The 19,189-nt window shown below is 44.9% G+C and overlaps 1 protein-coding gene across 2 annotated transcripts; it reads right to left on the reverse strand.

Moving 5' to 3' along the window:
- Positions 1-2,952: 2,952 nt before the first annotated feature.
- On the reverse strand, positions 2,953-19,009 carry LOC115041077 (USP6 N-terminal-like protein). Of its 2 annotated transcripts, XM_029498367.1 has the most exons (14): positions 18,832-19,009; positions 14,861-14,934; positions 12,939-13,024; positions 12,804-12,843; positions 12,544-12,624; positions 11,676-11,783; positions 10,037-10,146; positions 9,175-9,223; positions 7,940-8,060; positions 7,695-7,789; positions 7,536-7,601; positions 6,555-6,654; positions 6,129-6,281; positions 2,953-5,784 (listed from the first exon to the last, which is right to left on the reverse strand). In XM_029498367.1, exons 2-14 carry the CDS (start codon positions 14,924-14,926, stop codon positions 5,114-5,116), a joined length of 1,746 nt encoding a protein of 581 aa, XP_029354227.1. In that variant the 5' UTR covers positions 14,927-14,934; positions 18,832-19,009; the 3' UTR covers positions 2,953-5,113. The 2 variants fall into 2 exon arrangements, with proteins under 2 accessions (XP_029354227.1, XP_029354228.1); XM_029498368.1 differs by lacking the exon at positions 18,832-19,009 and having other exon boundaries at positions 12,939-13,019; positions 14,861-14,901.
- Positions 19,010-19,189: the final 180 nt, after the last annotated feature.

A 19,189-nucleotide genomic window follows, 5' to 3' on the forward strand; every position in this document is an offset into this window, starting at 1 on the left:
GTTCACCATGACAGCTAAAGTCAGCGCTAACGAAGCACAGACTCCCAAATTACATAATAAATCTGTTATTAGTTTTTCTTAATGAGAGTTAACCAGTTGAGTCATAATGTGCTCATTAGTTTTGTCTGAGAAAAGTTGGTGTTTAATCGTTTTAGATGGAGTCACATTAGCATTAAGCTAATTAAGCTGCTCTTCCAGGTCAAATAAACACATCAGTATTTTCTGCCTGGTCAGAATGAGAGACCAACACACTTAGATTACTTATATATAGATATATATAGATACATTTATTAAGTCTGGACTGGTTTCACTAACATGGAAGAACCGTTTCTGACTTAAGTCCAGTCCGGATCAGATCAGGTCGGTTCGGTTCTGACCTGAGTCAGACCTGAGTTAGCTAAAGTAGCTGCTAGCTGTCGAAGAAAATGTTTGGCTCACTTATTTCTGTACAAATGAACAGACAGACAGCGACAACAGCGAAAAAACTGTGAAAAAACAGCAACAAAAGCGAAAACAGTGAAAACAGCGAAAACAGAGAAAACAGTGAAAACAGTGAAAATAGAGAAAACAACGAAAAAACAGCGAGAAAACAGTGAAAACAGTGAAGACGCAGTGAACAGTGAAAACAGTGAAAACATGAAAACAGTGAAAACATGAAAACAGTGAAAACATGAAAACAATGAAAACAGTGAAAACAGTGAAAACATGAAAACAGTGAAAACAGTGAAAACAGTGAAGAAACAATGAAAACAGTGAAAACATGAAAACAGTGAAAACAGTGAAGAAACAGTGAAAACAATGAAAACAGTGAAAACATGAAAACAGTGAAAACAGTGAAAACAGTGAAGAAACAGTGAAAACAGTGAAAACAGTGAAAACATGAAAACAGAGAAAACAGTGAAAACAGCGAAAAAACAGTGAAAACAGCGAAAAAACAGTGAAAACAACGAAAAAACAGTGAAAACAACGAAAAAACAGCGAGAAAACAGTGAAAACAGTGAAGCCACAGTGAACAGTGAAAACATGAAAACAGTGAAAACATGAAAACAGTGAAGAAACAGTGAAAACAGTGAAGAAACAATGAAAACAGTGAAAACATGAAAACAGTGAAAACAGTGAAAACAGTGAAGAAACAGTGAAAACAATGAAAACAGTGAAAACATGAAAACAGTGAAAACACTGAAAACAGTGAAGAAACAGTGAAGAAACAGTGAAAACAGTGAAAACAGTGAAAACAGCGAAAAAACAGCGAGAAAACAGTGAAAACAGTGAAGAAACAGTGAAGAAACAGTGAAAACAATGAAAACAGTGAAAACATGAAAACAGTGAAAACAGTGAAAACAGTGAAGAAACAGTGAAAACAATGAAAACAGTGAAAACATGAAAACAGTGAAAACACTGAAAACAGTGAAGAAACAGTGAAGAAACAGTGAAAACAGTGAAAACAGCGAAAAAACAGCGAGAAAACAGTGAAAACAGTGAAGAAACAGTGAAGAAACAGTGAAAACAATGAAAACAGTGAAAACATGAAAACAGTGAAAACAGTGAAAACAGTGAAAACATGAAAACAGTGAAAACATGAAAACAGTGAAAACAGTGAAAACAGTGAAAACATGAAAACAGTGAAAACAGTGAAAACAATGAAAACAGTGAAGAAACAGTGAAAACAGTGAAAACATGAAAACATGAAAACAGTGGAAACAGTGAAAACAGCGAAAACAGTGAAGAAACAGTGAAAACAGTGAAAACATGAAAACATGAAAACAGTGAAGAAACAGTGAAAACAGTGAAAACATGAAAACAGTGAAAAAACAGCGAGAAAACAGTGAAAACAGTGAAGAAACAGTGAAAACAGTGAAAACAGTGAAGAAACAGTGAAAACAGCGAAAACAGTGAAGAAACAGTGAAAACAGTGAAAACATGAAAACAGTGGAAACATCAGCCGGTCATATTTTAGACATTTAGACATGTTGGGGAAAATGTTTTACCTTTCCGTCTGTGTCCACCTGCTAACATGATGTCATTCCAATTAAACAGCTGTTCAGTCTGACACCAGGTCCGGATCAGTTCGGATCCTCTAACCGGACCAGTTAACCGGATCGGTCCGGATCCCTGCAGCTGTCATTTTAGTAGCATTTACTGTAAATTATAGAATATATTCCAGTGCATTTTGCAGGTTCAGCTGATTAAACAGAGACTGGAGGATTCACCTCAGACACATCTGTGTCTGAATCTCATAAATATTCATGAATATTCATGAATATTCATGAATATTCATGAAAATACATAAAAATACATAACTAAACACGTGTTTGTGCCTGTTGTGTTTTCTTTGACAGTAATCACAGTGTCAGCAGCTCTGGGTGGTTATTTCTGGGGCTTGTTTCCATAAAACAACAGAATGTCTTCGGGGTATTTTGTGGCATTTTAGATTTTAAGCAAACCATTAATTATTAAAGGAAACTAATGTCAGATGTATTGATAATGAAAAATGACTCTGGGCTGCAGCCTGTGATGAAGTCACATGACCTTTCCCAGTGTTTTTAACACAATATGCTGAATGTAAGATGGAATATACTAAGAATTTACCATGAATGCTAATTTACAACGTGTGCAATTATTCAAATGATGTGAAACCATGTAATGAGGAGGGAAACTGGGCTTTTCAGGGCCCCTGGGGCAGCTGCCTCGTTTTCCTGGATGGTCATAAATATTATTCCAGCTTTCAAAGAAGGCGAGAGAAATGCCAAGTACCTGGAGAGCAGAACTGTGGACATTAGTGAAAAGTACTGAGCCTGGAAACGACACAGAACCCAAATACGTTCACATTCTTCTTCTTTGTTTTATCCCTTTTAAAGAGTAAATAAAGTTCACTCCATTTCACAGCGCTCTATAAGGTAAAGAAGGAAGCACACAGATTAAGGATGATAAGAGTTTTTATAGTTTCGGCTCCAGGGTTTCATCACCTTCCTCAAAGACCCAGTAAAAGGTTCTTTGTATTTCAATGTACAATAAACACACACTATCTGATGTGAAGTGCCTAACAATGTCACACAACAATAACTTCATTTCATTCAACAACAGTCACTAAAACTGCCAAATTGGTTTAACTTTGATCAATAACTATTTAGATTATCTGATGTTTTACAATTGAAATACAGTCAAATGTCATAAAATGCCACAAATATTCACAGAATTCAGAAAAATGGCCTCAAATTGTGAGAAGATTTTTATCAGATTATTTTTGTTTCTAATTTGGATGAAATCTAAAAGTTCAAAACATTCCTACTCTCCTTGGCTACATCGATATAGAGACATGCTTGAACTAAACCAACCACAAGATGTCAACCTTTCACTGTTTCTAAGAACAAAGCTGAAGAAATGAGTTTCTCTACCTTCAGATGGGAAAACCAGTCCTAAGGCCTCCTACCGATTCTACAATAGTGTACATTTCTAAACACAATATTAACAGAGGCAGAATCATCTACATGGAGATCAAAATGTCTACTTTCTTATGGCAGCAAATACTCCAGTTCTCGAGAAGGATGAGCACAAGAGCAGATATTAAAACCACCTGGACGCCTTTCTAAGGCGCTAAAACAATAAATTACTGAGCTAGAACGTCTTTAAACTGAGCTCAATAGGTTTGAATGTGTACAATCATAAGAGTGAGCCAGCTCACCATGTCAGAGGCTTCATGTTCAGTCTCACTTCCTCTGCCGCTGTGCAGGAAATATCACAATGTGTCCACAGAAGAACCCAAGCCGAACCCCAATAAGGCATCCAGACATTAGTACAAAAAATAAAACTGTGACTCTGCTAGCAAACATTTTACAAAGGCTGACTATGCAAACGTTTTGTTCTCTGACATTACAAAACTACAAAAATGTGTGTTTTCCTGTAAAGGGTGACGCAACTCTCCAGGTCATTCAGACCCTCTCAGCCAAGCAGGAAACCGTTTAGATGTGATGTCGAGTCCCTCAGAGTCCTGAAACGGGTTCTGATTGAACCCTAAATCATCCGGCTTCTCGTCCGAGAGCAGGATCTCATTTATTCTACAAACCACAAACTCTCTAAATGCAAATAACAGGAGAAGGTGTGAGAGGGGATTTGAGGTTGAAGTAATGTCGTGATTAATTACTTCCATTTCTTTGTCTGACAATGACCGTATTTGTTATTCTGCAAGTAAAACTGCATTAACCTACGGCGCAATTGATGACCGATTGGGAGTGTTTCCACTTAAACTACAGTTGGGTTTTTGGAGCGCAGGACTAAAAGTGTTTCCACTTCCTTCGCTGAGGGAATCTTTTTTTATCTGTTCTATTTAGACGAGGGCCGGAGGTGTGTGAGCTGCAGGAGGAGGCATTCAGGCTGAAGCACCTGTGTGACGAGAGATTATCTGTGAATGTACAAAGAAGATCAGATTACTGAAGGAGGCAATTTCTGAGAGCCGACTCATGTGGGGGATGCAGAAGCAAACACAGTGTCCCTGCAGAAATCAGTGTGGGTTTGCAGCATAACTGCTATTTGTACAATCCTGCACAATATAATAATATAATGAAAGCGAGATGCAACACTATTCTGGTTATTATTAGGCAGGGATCAGATAAGGCTGTCTTCATGCAGCTGAGTCAAATCTCCTGCTCTGTTTGTTTGGATTTAGATTGTTTCTTAGACAATGTTTGAACGGAACACATTAACGGTAGATATTATGAGATTTAAACTTTGATTCAATTTAAAGTTATTTCCTTGATAAACCTCAACTGAAAAAATAAAGATCATCCACTGTGTAACACTTAAGAACCACATCACTGTAACTGACAATCAGGCTGTCCCTTCACATCGAAACAGATTTAAATAACTGAAGCAGAAAAAATGCTTCGTGGGGTTGTTACAAAACTTTTAAGAAAGTTAATAAATTTACTTTGCAAAACTGACAATGGAATCACCAGGAACAGTGCTGAAACTGGTACCACACGTTTTGAGCAAGTATTGCTCGACACCGATAATCTGCCTGAAAAATGTTCTAAGTTGGTGGTTCTTCACCAAAAGCCTCCTGGTGACATCATCACTGATGTATAATCCAGTAAAGTAAGCCGATGATCCGTTTGTTTCAGGACACGTCTGGAGTCGGTGTTTCCTCCGCTGCTGCGCTGCAGTCCTGCTTCAGACTGTTGTTGCTGCCCAGAGAGGAGGCCTTCTCCAGCAGCTGGACCAGGTACCGGTCCTCAGCCACCTCCACCGCCGACAGGCCTTCAGTGAGGTCCGGGTCCAAATCCAGCGAGGCCGCCTGGACGGCAGGAGCAGAAGAAGTCAGAGGGATGGTGGAGGAGGACTGGTCAGTACTAAAGGCTGCCGAAGAGTCGTCTGTAGAGGACAGCAAATACGAATCCACCACATCAGGTCGCTTTTCATCCCTTTCCTGATCCAGGGCTGGTGGCTGCTCTGCTGCGACTGCAGTGTTGCTCCCTGGGGGCCGATAAGGTGGAGGCCCCATCAGCGGGGAGCCATCGGGGGTGAGCAGGGCCTGGCTGTGGATGATGATGGGATCTGGAGAAGGCAGCGGCACCTCCTCATCATCCGCGGCGTCGAGATCCTTCGGGTCTTTGGAGGGGCTTTGGTTGGGGGATATGGAGTCTGGCTGGTGGGAGATGATGTGGAGGCTCAGGCTGGCTCTGGGGAGCCCGCTGGCTGACGGCGACTTGCCCCCGGAGGACTGGACCGGACTCAGCAGCACCGGCAGCTCCTGGCCCAGAGGCTTACGAGGCAACTCATCCAGCTTCCCTGAAAATAACACAGAAGAACTGAGACTCTGCAGAGAGACGGACTCTTCATTTAGAGCTAAATCTGTGATGACATCATTTAAATGGATGTCATGTGATCAATCCTGAGACCTCTAATAAAGAGGGACGCTGCTTCACTCTTACTACCTCAGCAATGCTTGACTCCGCCCCTAACTCAAAGAGAGGAGGAGGGAGCTGTTACTGTGTGATGTCACAACGAAACAGTCGCTGCCCTCAGCCACACTTTCATGCTTCTTCTGAGCTCAGACGTCATGAGGGAGGAAAGCAGTTAGTTCCCAACTGAAAACATCTTCGTTACCATTTCACTCATTATTAGGTGGTTACCTGGAGGAGGAAGGTCCAGCTTCATCTTTCTCAGCTCAGCCATGGAGACCTGCAGCTGCTCCACGATCACATCGTCACTGTAGAAGAAAGTGTGAACGATCCGCTCCTGCAGAAACTCTCTGAGCTCCTCCAGCGACATCTTCAGCAGGCGTTCTGCAGGAAAAACACAAAACATTAAAAACCTCCGTCGACCAGCCGCTGCAGGACGAGGCCTCTCATTCAGCTGCTTGTGTTCAGATGATATTTAATATTTGAGGGAAAATAAGAACATCATGAACAACAAATGTTCACCTTAATAAGAAATCTATTGATCTATTGATCTAGTAACAATGACCTTTGAACTCATTTAGAGAAAAGTCTGTTGTGAAAGCAGCTGGAGCAGATAATGATTTATGTTTAGTGGTGAGCCAGCGGTCGTCTCCTTACTCCTGTGTATCTTCAGGATGGTGTAGGACATGGCGGTGAGCAGCCTCTCCCCCTCCAGGATGAAGATGTCCCACAGACGGAGGGTCAGGGTGAACGGCGTCTGCAGACAAACACGACAGAGTCACCGAATCACTGCGAGTCAGCCTGCTGTGTTAACACCAGCGGTTTCCACATATGTGCGGTTCTGGTCCTTGCCGGAGTCAGGAGATTTCTTTGGTTCTCTGCCAGACCTCAGAGACCCACGGGCCCCTCTGAGCCGGGCCCAAGAAGTGCTGACAGCAGCCGAAACCTGCCAGACCAGCACCGCAGGATTGTGGGCACACATGGAGGAGACTAATAGCAGTTTAGCTTAACAGCTCTAAATGCTCCTCTGATGCAGCGTCCCCCAGCTCAAATATCAGCAGCCCCGTTTTCTGCTGAAATCAGTTAAAATCTGATTTTTAAAGGCAACCTGACAAATTTCTTGTTTCAGTCATTCTTGGTAACAACTTGCTGTTTTTCCGTCGTTCTTCGTTGACAGTCAGTGTTGAGATGATGGGATGTTTCCTCATCTTTCTGTAGGTGGATAGCGTAGCAGCTCTGATGCTAACTGACTGCAGCGCTTCAGTCCTCCAAACAAACTAAATGTCACTGAGTCCAATTAGAATCACACGATCTCTTATCAACTTGTGCATAACAAATAAAGCCAAAACATCTGTGACTGCAACACTGATGCTGTGAAAACAGCTCAGCCAATCAAAGACAGGGATCTGAGCCTCAGCTCTGATTGGCTGACTGCTTTGTGAGGAATCCAATAAACATGTCAGAAAAACTCAGAGACCAAATCCAAGGTTGGACTCCACTGTTGCTGAGGTTCTGAATCTGGACTGAAAGCTTTGATACGCTCACTGCATAAATACAGAACCTGGACCCGACCACGTGGCGGTCTACCTGTAGACCAAGTGGACTTTTAAGGAACAGGTTATAGATAAAGTTCCTCACCCTGTCAATAAAACACTGTAAGAACCATTTGGTGCTGTAGATCCCTGCAGACATCTGCTCTTTGTCCTGGAGAGAGAGAGACAGAGCGAGACAGTAAACCGCCAGAAAATCACATTAAACGTCATCACAGATTGGCCTTCACTGTCACTGTGACCTCACCAGATGCTTCTTCAGTTTGGGGATGAGTTTGGAAATAATCTGATCGTGATGCGACTGGTATCGCTGAAGTTTCGGAAAGCCGGGAACAAAAAAACCTTGAACAGGAGAGAAAGAGCAGAGAGGAGCCTTCTCTGTTAACACCGCTGAGCTCTCTGCCCTGCGGAGACACCAGCGCTTCATCTGGAGAACATGCAAGAGGCCGTTTTTCATTTTCACGTTCAGATGAGTTCACTGTGGCGTCTCACCGTGCATGGCGTGTTTCTGATTGGTCAGCAGCTGTGACAGGGCCCAGAAGGCGTCCTCTTCGTTCATGAACATGAGCAGCAGGGCGGCGATCTGACTCATCCCTTGGCAGTAGCTCACCTCCTGCAGGCGACAGCACAGACAGACGAACAGAGCACATTCCCACCTTCACTGTTTGGTTTTCCTGCTCTGAAGCATGAAGGGCAGCTTCCTGACGTAAAGCTCCCTGATCCTGAATTATTCTCCACGCCGTCCGGGTCCCTAAAGGAAACTAACCAGACTCAGCGTTTTTCCCCGATAATTAAAATACCAGTTTTTTGTAGGATAGTTGGACTTAAAGTGATTTATAAAAAAAAACAACAACTTCTGAAGACACTGAGGAGCTTTTTTAATCGTTGTCTGCAGCTCTGTTCCCTAAAATGTCTCGACTCAACGCAACTGTCAGATTGCCATGAAATTGATGCAGACGATCAGGTTCCCCAGAGGATGAATCCTACTGACTTTATCCAAAACTCCAACTAAGCTTTGAGAGTACAAACATTAAAATTATACCTGTAAACATATTAGCATGCTGACTTTAGCATTTAGCTCAAAGCACCTCCGGGCCTGATCACAACCTGCAGAGACTTTTTTATTTTTGGGGGGTGTTGATTGATTTTACATCTAATTTCCATGTTTTGAAATTAAAATCCAACATAACGAATTCTAACAGGGTCAGTGGACAAAAGTGAGGGTTTAATAATGAGTCTCCATATCTTGAGGAGAAATACACCAAAACATTAATAATGTTAATAAGACACTGAATTATGGAATTAATTTTATATTTTTTGTGGCAAAACAAAATGGATGTAAAATGATTGTGTTTTCTTTGGCTTAAAAAATGAAGATGTTAAAAAAGACACATTAAGCCTCAACATTTAGGGCGGCAGTGTATTTAATGACCGTTAACTATATCGACCACGAGGCGAGATTAATGGTGACCTGAGGAAATCAAAACTCCAAACAAATGATGTTTTAATTACTGAATGTTACTGATTCACCTAAACGTCTGCAGGAATATCTCGATCATATTGATATTTTTAATGGTGACTCCAGGTGACTCTGATTAAAAACTGGGAAATAATCCCATTTTGCTTCCTGCAGCCTCCGACAGCAGAAACTGTGTCGGCATCACAGAAAGGAAAAAACTGAGGACTTAAAGAAGTCTCGTGTAAATGAGCCACAAAGACACACTTACTGTGTTGTAGACTGAATACGCAGAAAGAACGTGGAATAGAGACTGCTGCCTGTAGGGAGGAGGAGAGAGGGAAGGAAAGGAGGAGAGGAAAGGAGCGAAGGGAGGAGAAAAAAATTAAAGAAATCTTTGAATGGGACGACACTGTAGTTGTTTGTTTTCTAGTCAGATGTTAGTGTTGTCATTTTGTTGTTGATTGTTGGAACTGGACTGTGACACAAACTGGAGAGCACAACAGCCCACAGAGAGGGCGACACAACACACAACAGACTTTACACAATGAAAAAGGCCCGGGAAGAACACAACCCCCCGAACAGAGTTTGTGTAAAAAGGTGCTTTTGTGCCGAGCTGCTGATCTTCTGTTAAATACTGAAGCTGTTTCTGCCCCCCCCCCCACTGACATCACCGGCCTGCAGGATCAGCCCCTCACACAGTCCGGTTCACGCCGGGGTCCTAAAATCCAGCGCTCTGTTCTCCCTTCTGGATCTGGACTGGCCTGAACAGCGGCATGTGGCCAAAAGTATGTGGACACCTGAGCATGTGACTGCAAACACAAGCTGCTAACACAAAAGGTTACTGTCCAGATGGGTGTCCTCTTTGGTGCTAAATCGTTGGACTTTAGATGGATTGTGGATCCAAGTGGGCGGAGACAGCTATTTTGTGACATCACAGTTTTTGAATCCATCTGATGAGCCTTCTCTGTATTATAGAGCCTAGACCTGATGAGAGTCAAAGACCACACGCAGGTCTGCCTTCAGGCCGTGATGAGGAATATTCGTGCCATAACGTCGGTCAGAGATGTTCCATCAGAGGAAAACTAATCACAGATAGAAACTGCTGAATTCAAACACTTGATTTGACTTACTTGACTCCGAAGCGATCCATGAACATGATGTGGTTTCGAAAGGTCCTGTTGATGTCCAGGTCGATCTGTTTGATCTCGGATGAGTAGAGTCTGGCCTGCTCCTTCATTTTCTGAGGAGGACAAGAGGAGCGTTAACATCGACGAGGTCGGTGGTTAAAAGATGCTTGTGAGTCAGCTCAGAGGCTGGAATGTGTTTTGATCACAGATATGTGAGAAATCCATTTTTGTCATCTGTACAGATGACTCAGGTGCCTCAGGTGAAACAAGATATCTGGAAATAAGCAATTCAACTCTCTTGGATGATAAGCAGCATTTTTCTACAATAAAACATAAATATATGAAACATGAACTCCGGTTCCAGATCTCCAGTCCAATTTGATTGGCTTGTTTTTCTCCTGCCAAACTAATCCAGCCCACTTTGGGAAACTGCTGTTGTATTGTGTTAATCCTGCGGCTTGTTGTGATGGAGAAAAGGATAAATATGTGTCAGGACAAATATTTGGATTTAAATGTTCATCTGCTCAGCCGGCTAATCAGAGACATTTACAAATCCACAGACAAATCCATCAGAGACGTGAATATCACCAATTCATATCAAATTTTATCTATTAAAAATGACCATTTGTTCAGTTTGTCGGCAGAGTTACAGCCGATAGGTACACAAGAGATCAATTTTTATTTCACACCGTTTTATTTCAGATTTCTTGTAAAATCAAAATGCTTCAGTTGTTCTCTGCCAAATTCTGGACACAAAGAAAAGCAGGTTTTACACCAATCAGTAATTTTCCTGTTCTAAAATGTCAGAAAGAAATGTAAACCCTACTTTATTCAGAAGATTTTTAATCAATATTAAATAACCTAGAAACTAATGAATTATTGACATTTAAGAAAATGAAAGAAAAAAAGTTTGGCATTTATCTAAAAATGGATGAAGAAATGGAGATCCTGCGAACATTTAATCAGTAACCTTTGTGCTCTGGACCTGGCCGGTCTGTATCTATCAGGGAAATGAAGAAGCTGATAAAGTTCATTCAGCTGTTGTCTGATTCAGATGTTTCATCTCCGTCCTACAGCTCCGTTTCCTGAAGTGGAACTCAGCGAAGCTCTGAAGGAAACATGATGTTGTTGTTACGTTAGGCGCTGCTGGATTTCTCTGGATGTAATTCCTGCTTCTGAAAACTCAGCACATGCTCCTCGTCTCATAGGTGGACTCAGCACGGAGCAGCTGATGGGTCTCATTAAATAAGCAAAATAAATCTGAAGGTGTTGCTTCTCTTTCTTTTCCTCTGAGCTGGACTTGTAGCGTCAGCGTCAGCCTTTTTTCCAGTTTTTGTGGTAATCTGGTCTAAAGTCGTGCTGGACCCGATTCTATTTTCTCATCTGATTTCAAATCGATTATTAAAAAGTGCAAAAACTTAAACTTGAGTTTCGGAGTGGATTGTGTAAATTAATATTTGTCTTTTTAATATGAGCCCGTCCATTTGTTGTTTCCTTTTTAATCTGGACTTTTAATATAATATAATTTTCAGTGTTATGTGTTGGCCAACACATTTCTGATTCAGACTTCACTCCAGCTGGAGTCAACAGTCGACAGAATGACGGGACGCAAAGAGACCACACGAATCAAATTATGGCAAACCTCGTATTTGCCCTCATTCTCCTTCTTCGTCTTCTCCACATCCAGCATCAGCGCCCAGGCCTGACCTCGGAGCTGCAGGGGAATGCCCTTGTACACCCGTTTCACCATCTGAAGACACAGAGGGAGGAAAACATGAACACAGAGTGGATATGAAAGCCAGAAGTTCGGAGAGCTGAAGCTTTCAAATGTGAGTCACCGGAAAGTTTAACCACCTCCTATGTCAATATTCACAAGAACAAAACAAAAGTTTTTCACATCGGAGACGTAAATGCTGAGTTTAAACTGTGTGTGTGTCTGAAATGACGTTCTTGTTGACCTGTGTGGCTCAGATGACCTTCAACCCACACTTTGGAAACCAAACATGGCAACTAGAAAACACACATTTATAACTTCCAAAACACACTCAGCTCTCTCCATCCTCCGCCTTTCTGTGGAGGTGACCAAACTGTAGGGAAGGTGGAGGCTTCCATTTCTGGGAGGAACAGAGCAACATGTTTGTTCATCTGGAGTTGTGTTTTTTATCTGCGTTTGACCTCAACTAGCTCCAAACTAATTCTGGCTCTGCTAAAAGGAGGGTTAGGGTTAGGAAGAGGGATCAAGTTCAGAGCTAAAACTGTAGAAGAGACGGGTTGTTTCCAGGTAATGCTGATGAAAGCAGCTCCCTGCTGGTTTAGTTTTTATCTCTTCTTCTACAGTAAAACTGACGGAAAGCCAAAATGAGGAGTTAGAAGAAGCTAAAACTGTCAGTTTCTGTCACGTTCGGGATGTGTTTGGATGTGAGTCATTCTGTTGTCGGGACTCTGGTGATTCACTGCTGGCTGTAATCATGTGACACCGTTCAGTCTGGTCCAGGTGGACTTCTCCTCACCCTGCTGCTGGCCTTGTATTTCTCCCACTTCTTCACCATCTTTAGCCATTTCTCTGCTCGCTCGATCTCCAGCTGCTTCAGCTGTGGAGGAGGAAACAGGAAGTATCAACCTGAACTTTGGCTTTCTTCTTCGTCGCCTCTTTAAAGGCCTTAAAACTAGCGAACAAGTAAACGGGTCAGAAATCATCAGCTGAAATTGACCCTTGAACGAGGAACAAGTGGCAGTCATGAATATCAGGTCTGTGAGGTTCAGTATCTACCTTGACCTCATGAGCCGTCGGTGCTTGTAGTTCGTCCTCACTGAAAAAAGAAGAAGAAGTGAAGAGCATTGTGAGGAGCAATGGTTGGGGAACGCTGCCCAGCGGAGGGAAACTGCAGCGACACGTGTCACTTACTGCATGAAGCCAAAGCGGTCGATGACTTTGTAGACGCTGTAGTCGGCGTCCTCCCAGGGGTCGATCTGCACCCCGCCCTGCCTGCCCTGGAGACACAAACACAAACTGAAGCTAACACCACTGTATCTCGGATGCAGGCTGGGGTTGAGTGCCTTGCTCCAGGGCTCCACAGCAGCAGATAAGGAGGAGAACATGTTCAAACTTCGTCTCCTTATTGTATCTGCAGACTCTTTACAGAGTTTTTTATGAACATCTTCTGCAGTTTGAGAGCCAGCAGCTCCTCAGTTGGATCAGACCGCGTGGTCCATCAACGAGCCCTGACCTCTGACCCCTGACCCCTGACCCCGTAGTCTGGACCACTGTTTGTAGAACATCCCACAGAGCTGCAGCTCGGTTCTTCTCTCACTGGACTATTTTCATGCTTCAACTCCAGGACTAAATGTTCGAAATGTTATTTGTGCTTCATTCATCCACATTCACACACAGACAGCAGCAGGATAAAGTTACAGCTGGAGCTCCGAAGGTTTGTATCACGGAAAATCCTTTAACGCATCAATCTGTCCCAGTGTTGACATAACAGAGAGGGAACTAATCCTCCGACAGGACTACCAGAGGCCTCTGCTGTCGGTTGGCTGCCATCTGGAAAGCAGCCAATCAGGCAGGAGTGAGGGGGGAGGGGCGGGGCTTCATCACGGTTGAGTCAGCAGTCTGAGCCCCCCCCCCCGCCCCCACCCCCCCGAGGCTCCACTAGTGATGTCAGCACCATGAAAGTGAGAGGACTAAAAATACTTTCTCACTGAGGGCGACTGGACGGACGGACGGGGGGGTGGGGGGGTGACTTAAATCTGCCACGTTCATTTATGACTGAATGGACTGAATGTCAAAGTTAAACTTTGAGCTGTGACATAACCCCCCCCCCTCCATATCTGTTCAACCATGGAACCACCTGCATGGTGTTTGGAGATCTACAGGAGAGGCAGATTCATCTTATGGGTTGTAACACCCCCCCCCCCCCCCCCCTTAAAGGAAAACGTTTACTGAGCTGATAAATCAGGAAGGAGGAGGGGGGTTTTCCCATAGACTTCAATATACTCTGATGTCTCTTCATAACCTGATGGTCACTGGATAGAAAGAAGGTTTTGTTTGTTTGTTTGTTTGTTTACCCAGAATGCCGCTGGGCTCTTCTCCTCTGTGACAGCAGTCTCACTGTCCGGGAGTTCAGCCAGCCGCCGGAGGTCGTTGTCAAGTCAATCAGGACGCAGTGTGTCACAGCCGCCCCAGCTAAATTTAACCTCTGTCTGCCACCGAGTCCCGCCCCCCGCTCACCACTGAGCCTCGTGTTCTCACCTTCCCTCCGCTCAGCCGCTCTGTTTAACTTGTTCTGATGAATTAAAGACTTAAAGTCCAGTTTTTAAAGGTCAAGGATCTGACTCCTCTTCAGCCTTTTATTTTGAAGGGCTGATGTCCAGATGATATATTTTTGGTTTTAAGAACCAGAAACCATCTCAGCAGTTTTCCGTCTCCTACCTCATGTCCGGAGCGCCAGGAACATCAGGCCAGACGGCCAATCAGAGGAGAGGATCTGATCCTTTGTATGTGACATCACAAGAATCAGAGACCAGATGGAGGTCTAAATTTCTTTTTAGCTCTTTTCTGTGTGTTTTTGTTTCAGTGTGACTTAATGTAATTTTCCAATCAAATCAGCCACAAGCGCAAACATCTTATTACACAATGTGTTATTGATGCACGCCTGGCAACGCACACACATCCACCCACATCCACCGCTCATGCAGAATGAACAGGATCTTTCAGTGGATACAGAACATGGATCCAAATACATCTGTGTTTTGGTGTGAGGCTAAAAAAAAGGTCTGACATGATCCATCTGGACAGAATCAGCTGATCTCAGTCTGTGAACTCACCGTCGCATATTTCAGGATGATCTCAGCACGTTCCTCTGCTATTAGAGTCTCAATGTCTTTCTTCATGTCAATATCTGCAAAGAAAGGAGAGCAAGAGCTCAACAACAGCAACGACAACACAAGATGACTCAGAATCCAACAGCTGAACGACTTCACCGTCATCAATCCGCTCAAACTGATCGATCAGCATCAAAAATGTCATGATTTCTTATTTTTGTTTCTCATATTTTTGTTTTTTAGATGTTTGAAGACTGAATGATGAACCAACAAACAAATCTGCAGGTTAAATCCTGGACCTGAGCAAGACCAGAACCCTGGTCCATCAGTTCTGAGGTCTGGACTCTGGAGGAGGTCTGACTCTAAACGAGGTCTGACTCTAAACGAGGTTCTGGGCTCTAAACGAGGTCTGACTCTAAACAAGGTCTGACTCTAAACGAGGTTCTGGACTCTAAACGAGGTTCTGGATTCTAAACGAGATTCTGGACTCTAAACGAGGTCTGCGCTCTAAACGAGGTTCTGCGCTCTAAACGAGATTCTGGGCTCTAAACGAGGTCTGACTCTAAACGAGATTCTGGGCTCTAAACGAGGTCTGCGCTCTAAACGAGGTTCTGGGCTCTAAAGGAGGTCTGACTCTAAACGAGGTTCTGGGCTCTAAACGAGGTCTGCGCTCTAAACGAGGTTCTGGGCTCTAAACGAGGTCTGCGCTCTAAACGAGGTTCTGGGCTCTAAACGAGGTCTGACTCTAAACGAGGTCTGACTCTAAACGAGGTCTGACTCTAAACGAGGTCTGACTCTAAACGAGGTTCTGGGCTCTAAACGAGGTTCTGGGCTCTAAACGAGGTCTGACTCTAAACAAGGTCTGACTCTAAACGAGGTCTGACTCTAAACGAGGTTCTGGGCTCTAAACGAGGTCTGACTCTAAACGAGGTTCTGGGCTCTAAACGAGGTCTGGACTCTAAACGAGGTCTGACTCTAAACGAGATTCTGGGCTCTAAACGAGGTCTGCGCTCTAAACGAGGTTCTGGGCTCTAAAGGAGGTCTGACTCTAAACGAGGTTCTGGGCTCTAAACGAGGTCTGCGCTCTAAACGAGGTTCTGGGCTCTAAACGAGGTCTGCGCTCTAAACGAGGTTCTGGGCTCTAAACGAGGTCTGACTCTAAACGAGGTCTGACTCTAAACGAGGTCTGACTCTAAACGAGGTTCTGGGCTCTAAACGAGGTTCTGGGCTCTAAACGAGGTCTGACTCTAAACAAGGTCTGACTCTAAACGAGGTCTGACTCTAAACGAGGTTCTGGGCTCTAAACGAGGTCTGACTCTAAACGAGGTTCTGGGCTCTAAACGAGGTCTGGACTCTAAACGAGGTCTGACTCTAAACGAGGTTCTGGGCTCTAAACAAGGTCTGGGCTCTAAACGAGGTTCTGGGCTCTAAACGAGGTCTGCGCTCTAAACGAGGTTCTGGGCTCTAAACGAGGTCTGACTCTAAACGAGGTTCTGGGCTCTAAACGAGGTCTGGACTCTAAACGAGGTCTGACTCTAAACGAGGTCTGGACTCTAAACGAGGTCTGACTCTAAACGAGGTCTGGACTCTAAACGAGGTCTGACTCTAAACGAGGTCTGGACTCTAAACGAGGTCTGGACTCTAAACGAGGTCTGACTCTAAACAAGGTCTGACTCTAAACGAGGTCTGACTCTAAACGAGGTCTGACTCTAAACGAGGTTCTGGGCTCTAAACAAGGTCTGGGCTCTAAACGAGGTTCTGGGCTCTAAACGAGGTCTGCGCTCTAAACGAGGTTCTGGGCTCTAAACGAGGTCTGACTCTAAACGAGGTTCTGGGCTCTAAACGAGGTCTGGACTCTAAACGAGGTCTGACTCTAAACGAGGTCTGGACTCTAAACGAGGTCTGACTCTAAACGAGGTCTGGACTCTAAACGAGGTCTGACTCTAAACGAGGTCTGACTCTAAACGAGGTCTGACTCTAAACGAGGTCTGGACTCTAAACGAGGTCTGGACTCTAAACGAGGTCTGACTCTAAACAAGGTCTGACTCTAAACGAGGTCTGACTCTAAACGAGGTCTGACTCTAAACGAGGTTCTGGGCTCTAAACGAGGTCTGGACTCTAAACGAGGTCTGACTCTAAACGAGGTCTGGGCTGCTGTAGGTTCAACAGGTAGGATTGATCGTCCTGAAGTCTCCTGATGTGGACTGACGAGTCCAAACAGAACATTAAGACCACCTGACCCGGATCCTGATCCTGGAGGTCTGGACTCCTCTCCACCTCTGAAGCTGAGCTCTGGGATAAGCAGCAGATCCTGTCAGTCCTGGATGTTGTGAGGCGGATCTTTCTTGGATCTGGACTTGTTGGTCCAGCTCACCCCACAGATGCTGGACTGGAGCCGAGTCAGCACCTTAAACTGGTTTTTGTTCCTCAGACCTCCTGAATGTTGCTGCAGTGAGACTGAAAGTCAGAGAATACTGTTTCCATGAAGACCTGGACCTGGTCTGGACCGGGTTTAGGTCAGAGCAACATCCACATGAATGAAGGACTTCCTGTTTCCTGACAGGACGCTGTCCACATCAGCTGGTCTCCTTCCCATAATGCACCTGGAGCCTGAGGCAGGTCCAGCCTGGATCCCTGACCCTGTGGTCCAGTGGTTTGTGTGCAGGAACAAAGTCAACCTTGGATTTCACACTGAGGATTCACTGCTGCTGAAACTGGAGACGACGGTTGATGATGGTTGTCGTGTTGGATAATAAAGGCTGTAAATTCTATTTCTGGATGAAAGTCTTCAGTCCGCTCGGAGCTTCAGTTTCACTTCGCGCCAACATGGACGCTCCCGTCTCGATGGGGTCGAATTTGGCTCCTGCTCGCGGCTCAGTAGGTGGCGAGTTTAGTTTCCTGGCGGTTTGCTGCTGGTTTTCTGTTGTGGTTTTATATTTAACAATAAAAAAGCCATTTTCTTTTTGCTGAATCTGTTTCCTGCTCCTTCTGCTTTGTTTCTTCTCCTCACCGCTGAATTTTAACAGGGAACGTTACAGAGCTCCCCTCAGACGGCCGTTCTGAATGACACTTCGCCATCACAGATACTTTGACTCCAACAAAGACTTCAGCATTTCAGCTCAGTCTGAACCAAAGAAGACGCTCACAGGAGCTTTAAATACGAGCCCACGTCTGCAGCAGATGGCAGCGGCGGCGTGTGGTCACCAAATCACAGAGCAGCTCTGGCCGGAGGCCCAGGACGAAGGGTGGAGGCCCAAACCGGGAGACCGGACCGAGCTCCTCCCTCTACCTGACGGGACAGATGACATCATTAAAAACCGCCGAGTGTCAGGAACGGCTGTGAGCCCAACATCCAGACCGAGAAAACCCAAAACCCAAAACCCGAAACCACGAAAGACCTGGACTTTCAGATTGTATTGAAGTCTATGGGAAAATGTCCCTCCTCCTCCCTGATGAGAGGGAAGGGGGAGGGGCTAAGAGTTTCAAGGTCTCATCCTCTCTTCTGATTGGCTATCTGTTTTCTGAGCCATCCAATAAAATATAAAGACATCAAAGAACCCAAATCCTGGAAAGGTGGGAGGAGTCCAGGTGGGCGGGGCTTAGACCGGATGGCCCTTTAAAGCTTTGTGTTTGTTGTTTACACTTTGGTTGATGATGCAGCTGACAGTTAACATCTTTATCAGCCCAGCTCCTTTTTCCTGGAAGCCTTAAAAACAGACGCTGTAAACGTTAAAGTGTGTAATCTGTTGTGTTGCTGTAGCTGCGGCGGGCACACCGGGAGATCCAGATTCACTGACACCCAAACCGGACCGGACCGCCCCGACGGATCCCGGTGTCGGTCCGTGATGGTAAACAAACCCCCCCAGCCTCCGGGGGGGGGGCGAGGCGATGATTCAATTTCCCGCGAGATCATTAAATTCTAATGAGAATAAAGGAAAGAACAGACGGACGGACAGAAACAGGCGGATCCTCACCGTGTTCCAGATCCGGATCCGAGGCGCATCCTTCGGTCAGAGTCAGAACGGTCCACCGGTCTGACAACAAAAGGCTCCGTCAGTCCATCCGCTCTCACACACACACACACACACACACACACACACAGCAGGGAGGCGGAGGTGTGAAAGGAGACGCACGGGACAGAGGAGATCCAGGTCCAGGTCCGGGTCCGGGTCCAGGATCCGGCGCACTGAGCAGGCGCCGCAGCGTGGCACCGTCAGCCGAGAGAGAGCTGCAGGACCCGGCCTTAAAGACACAGAACCTCCAGTCCTGAAGACACAACAGACACACAAACACACAACCACGGAGGCTGGCCTGGGTTTTCCTCTGCCGCCA

The sequence above is a fragment of the Echeneis naucrates genome, chromosome 3 (genome assembly GCF_900963305.1).
Source record: "Echeneis naucrates chromosome 3, fEcheNa1.1, whole genome shotgun sequence".
Taxonomy (NCBI): Eukaryota; Metazoa; Chordata; class Actinopteri; order Carangiformes; family Echeneidae; genus Echeneis; species Echeneis naucrates.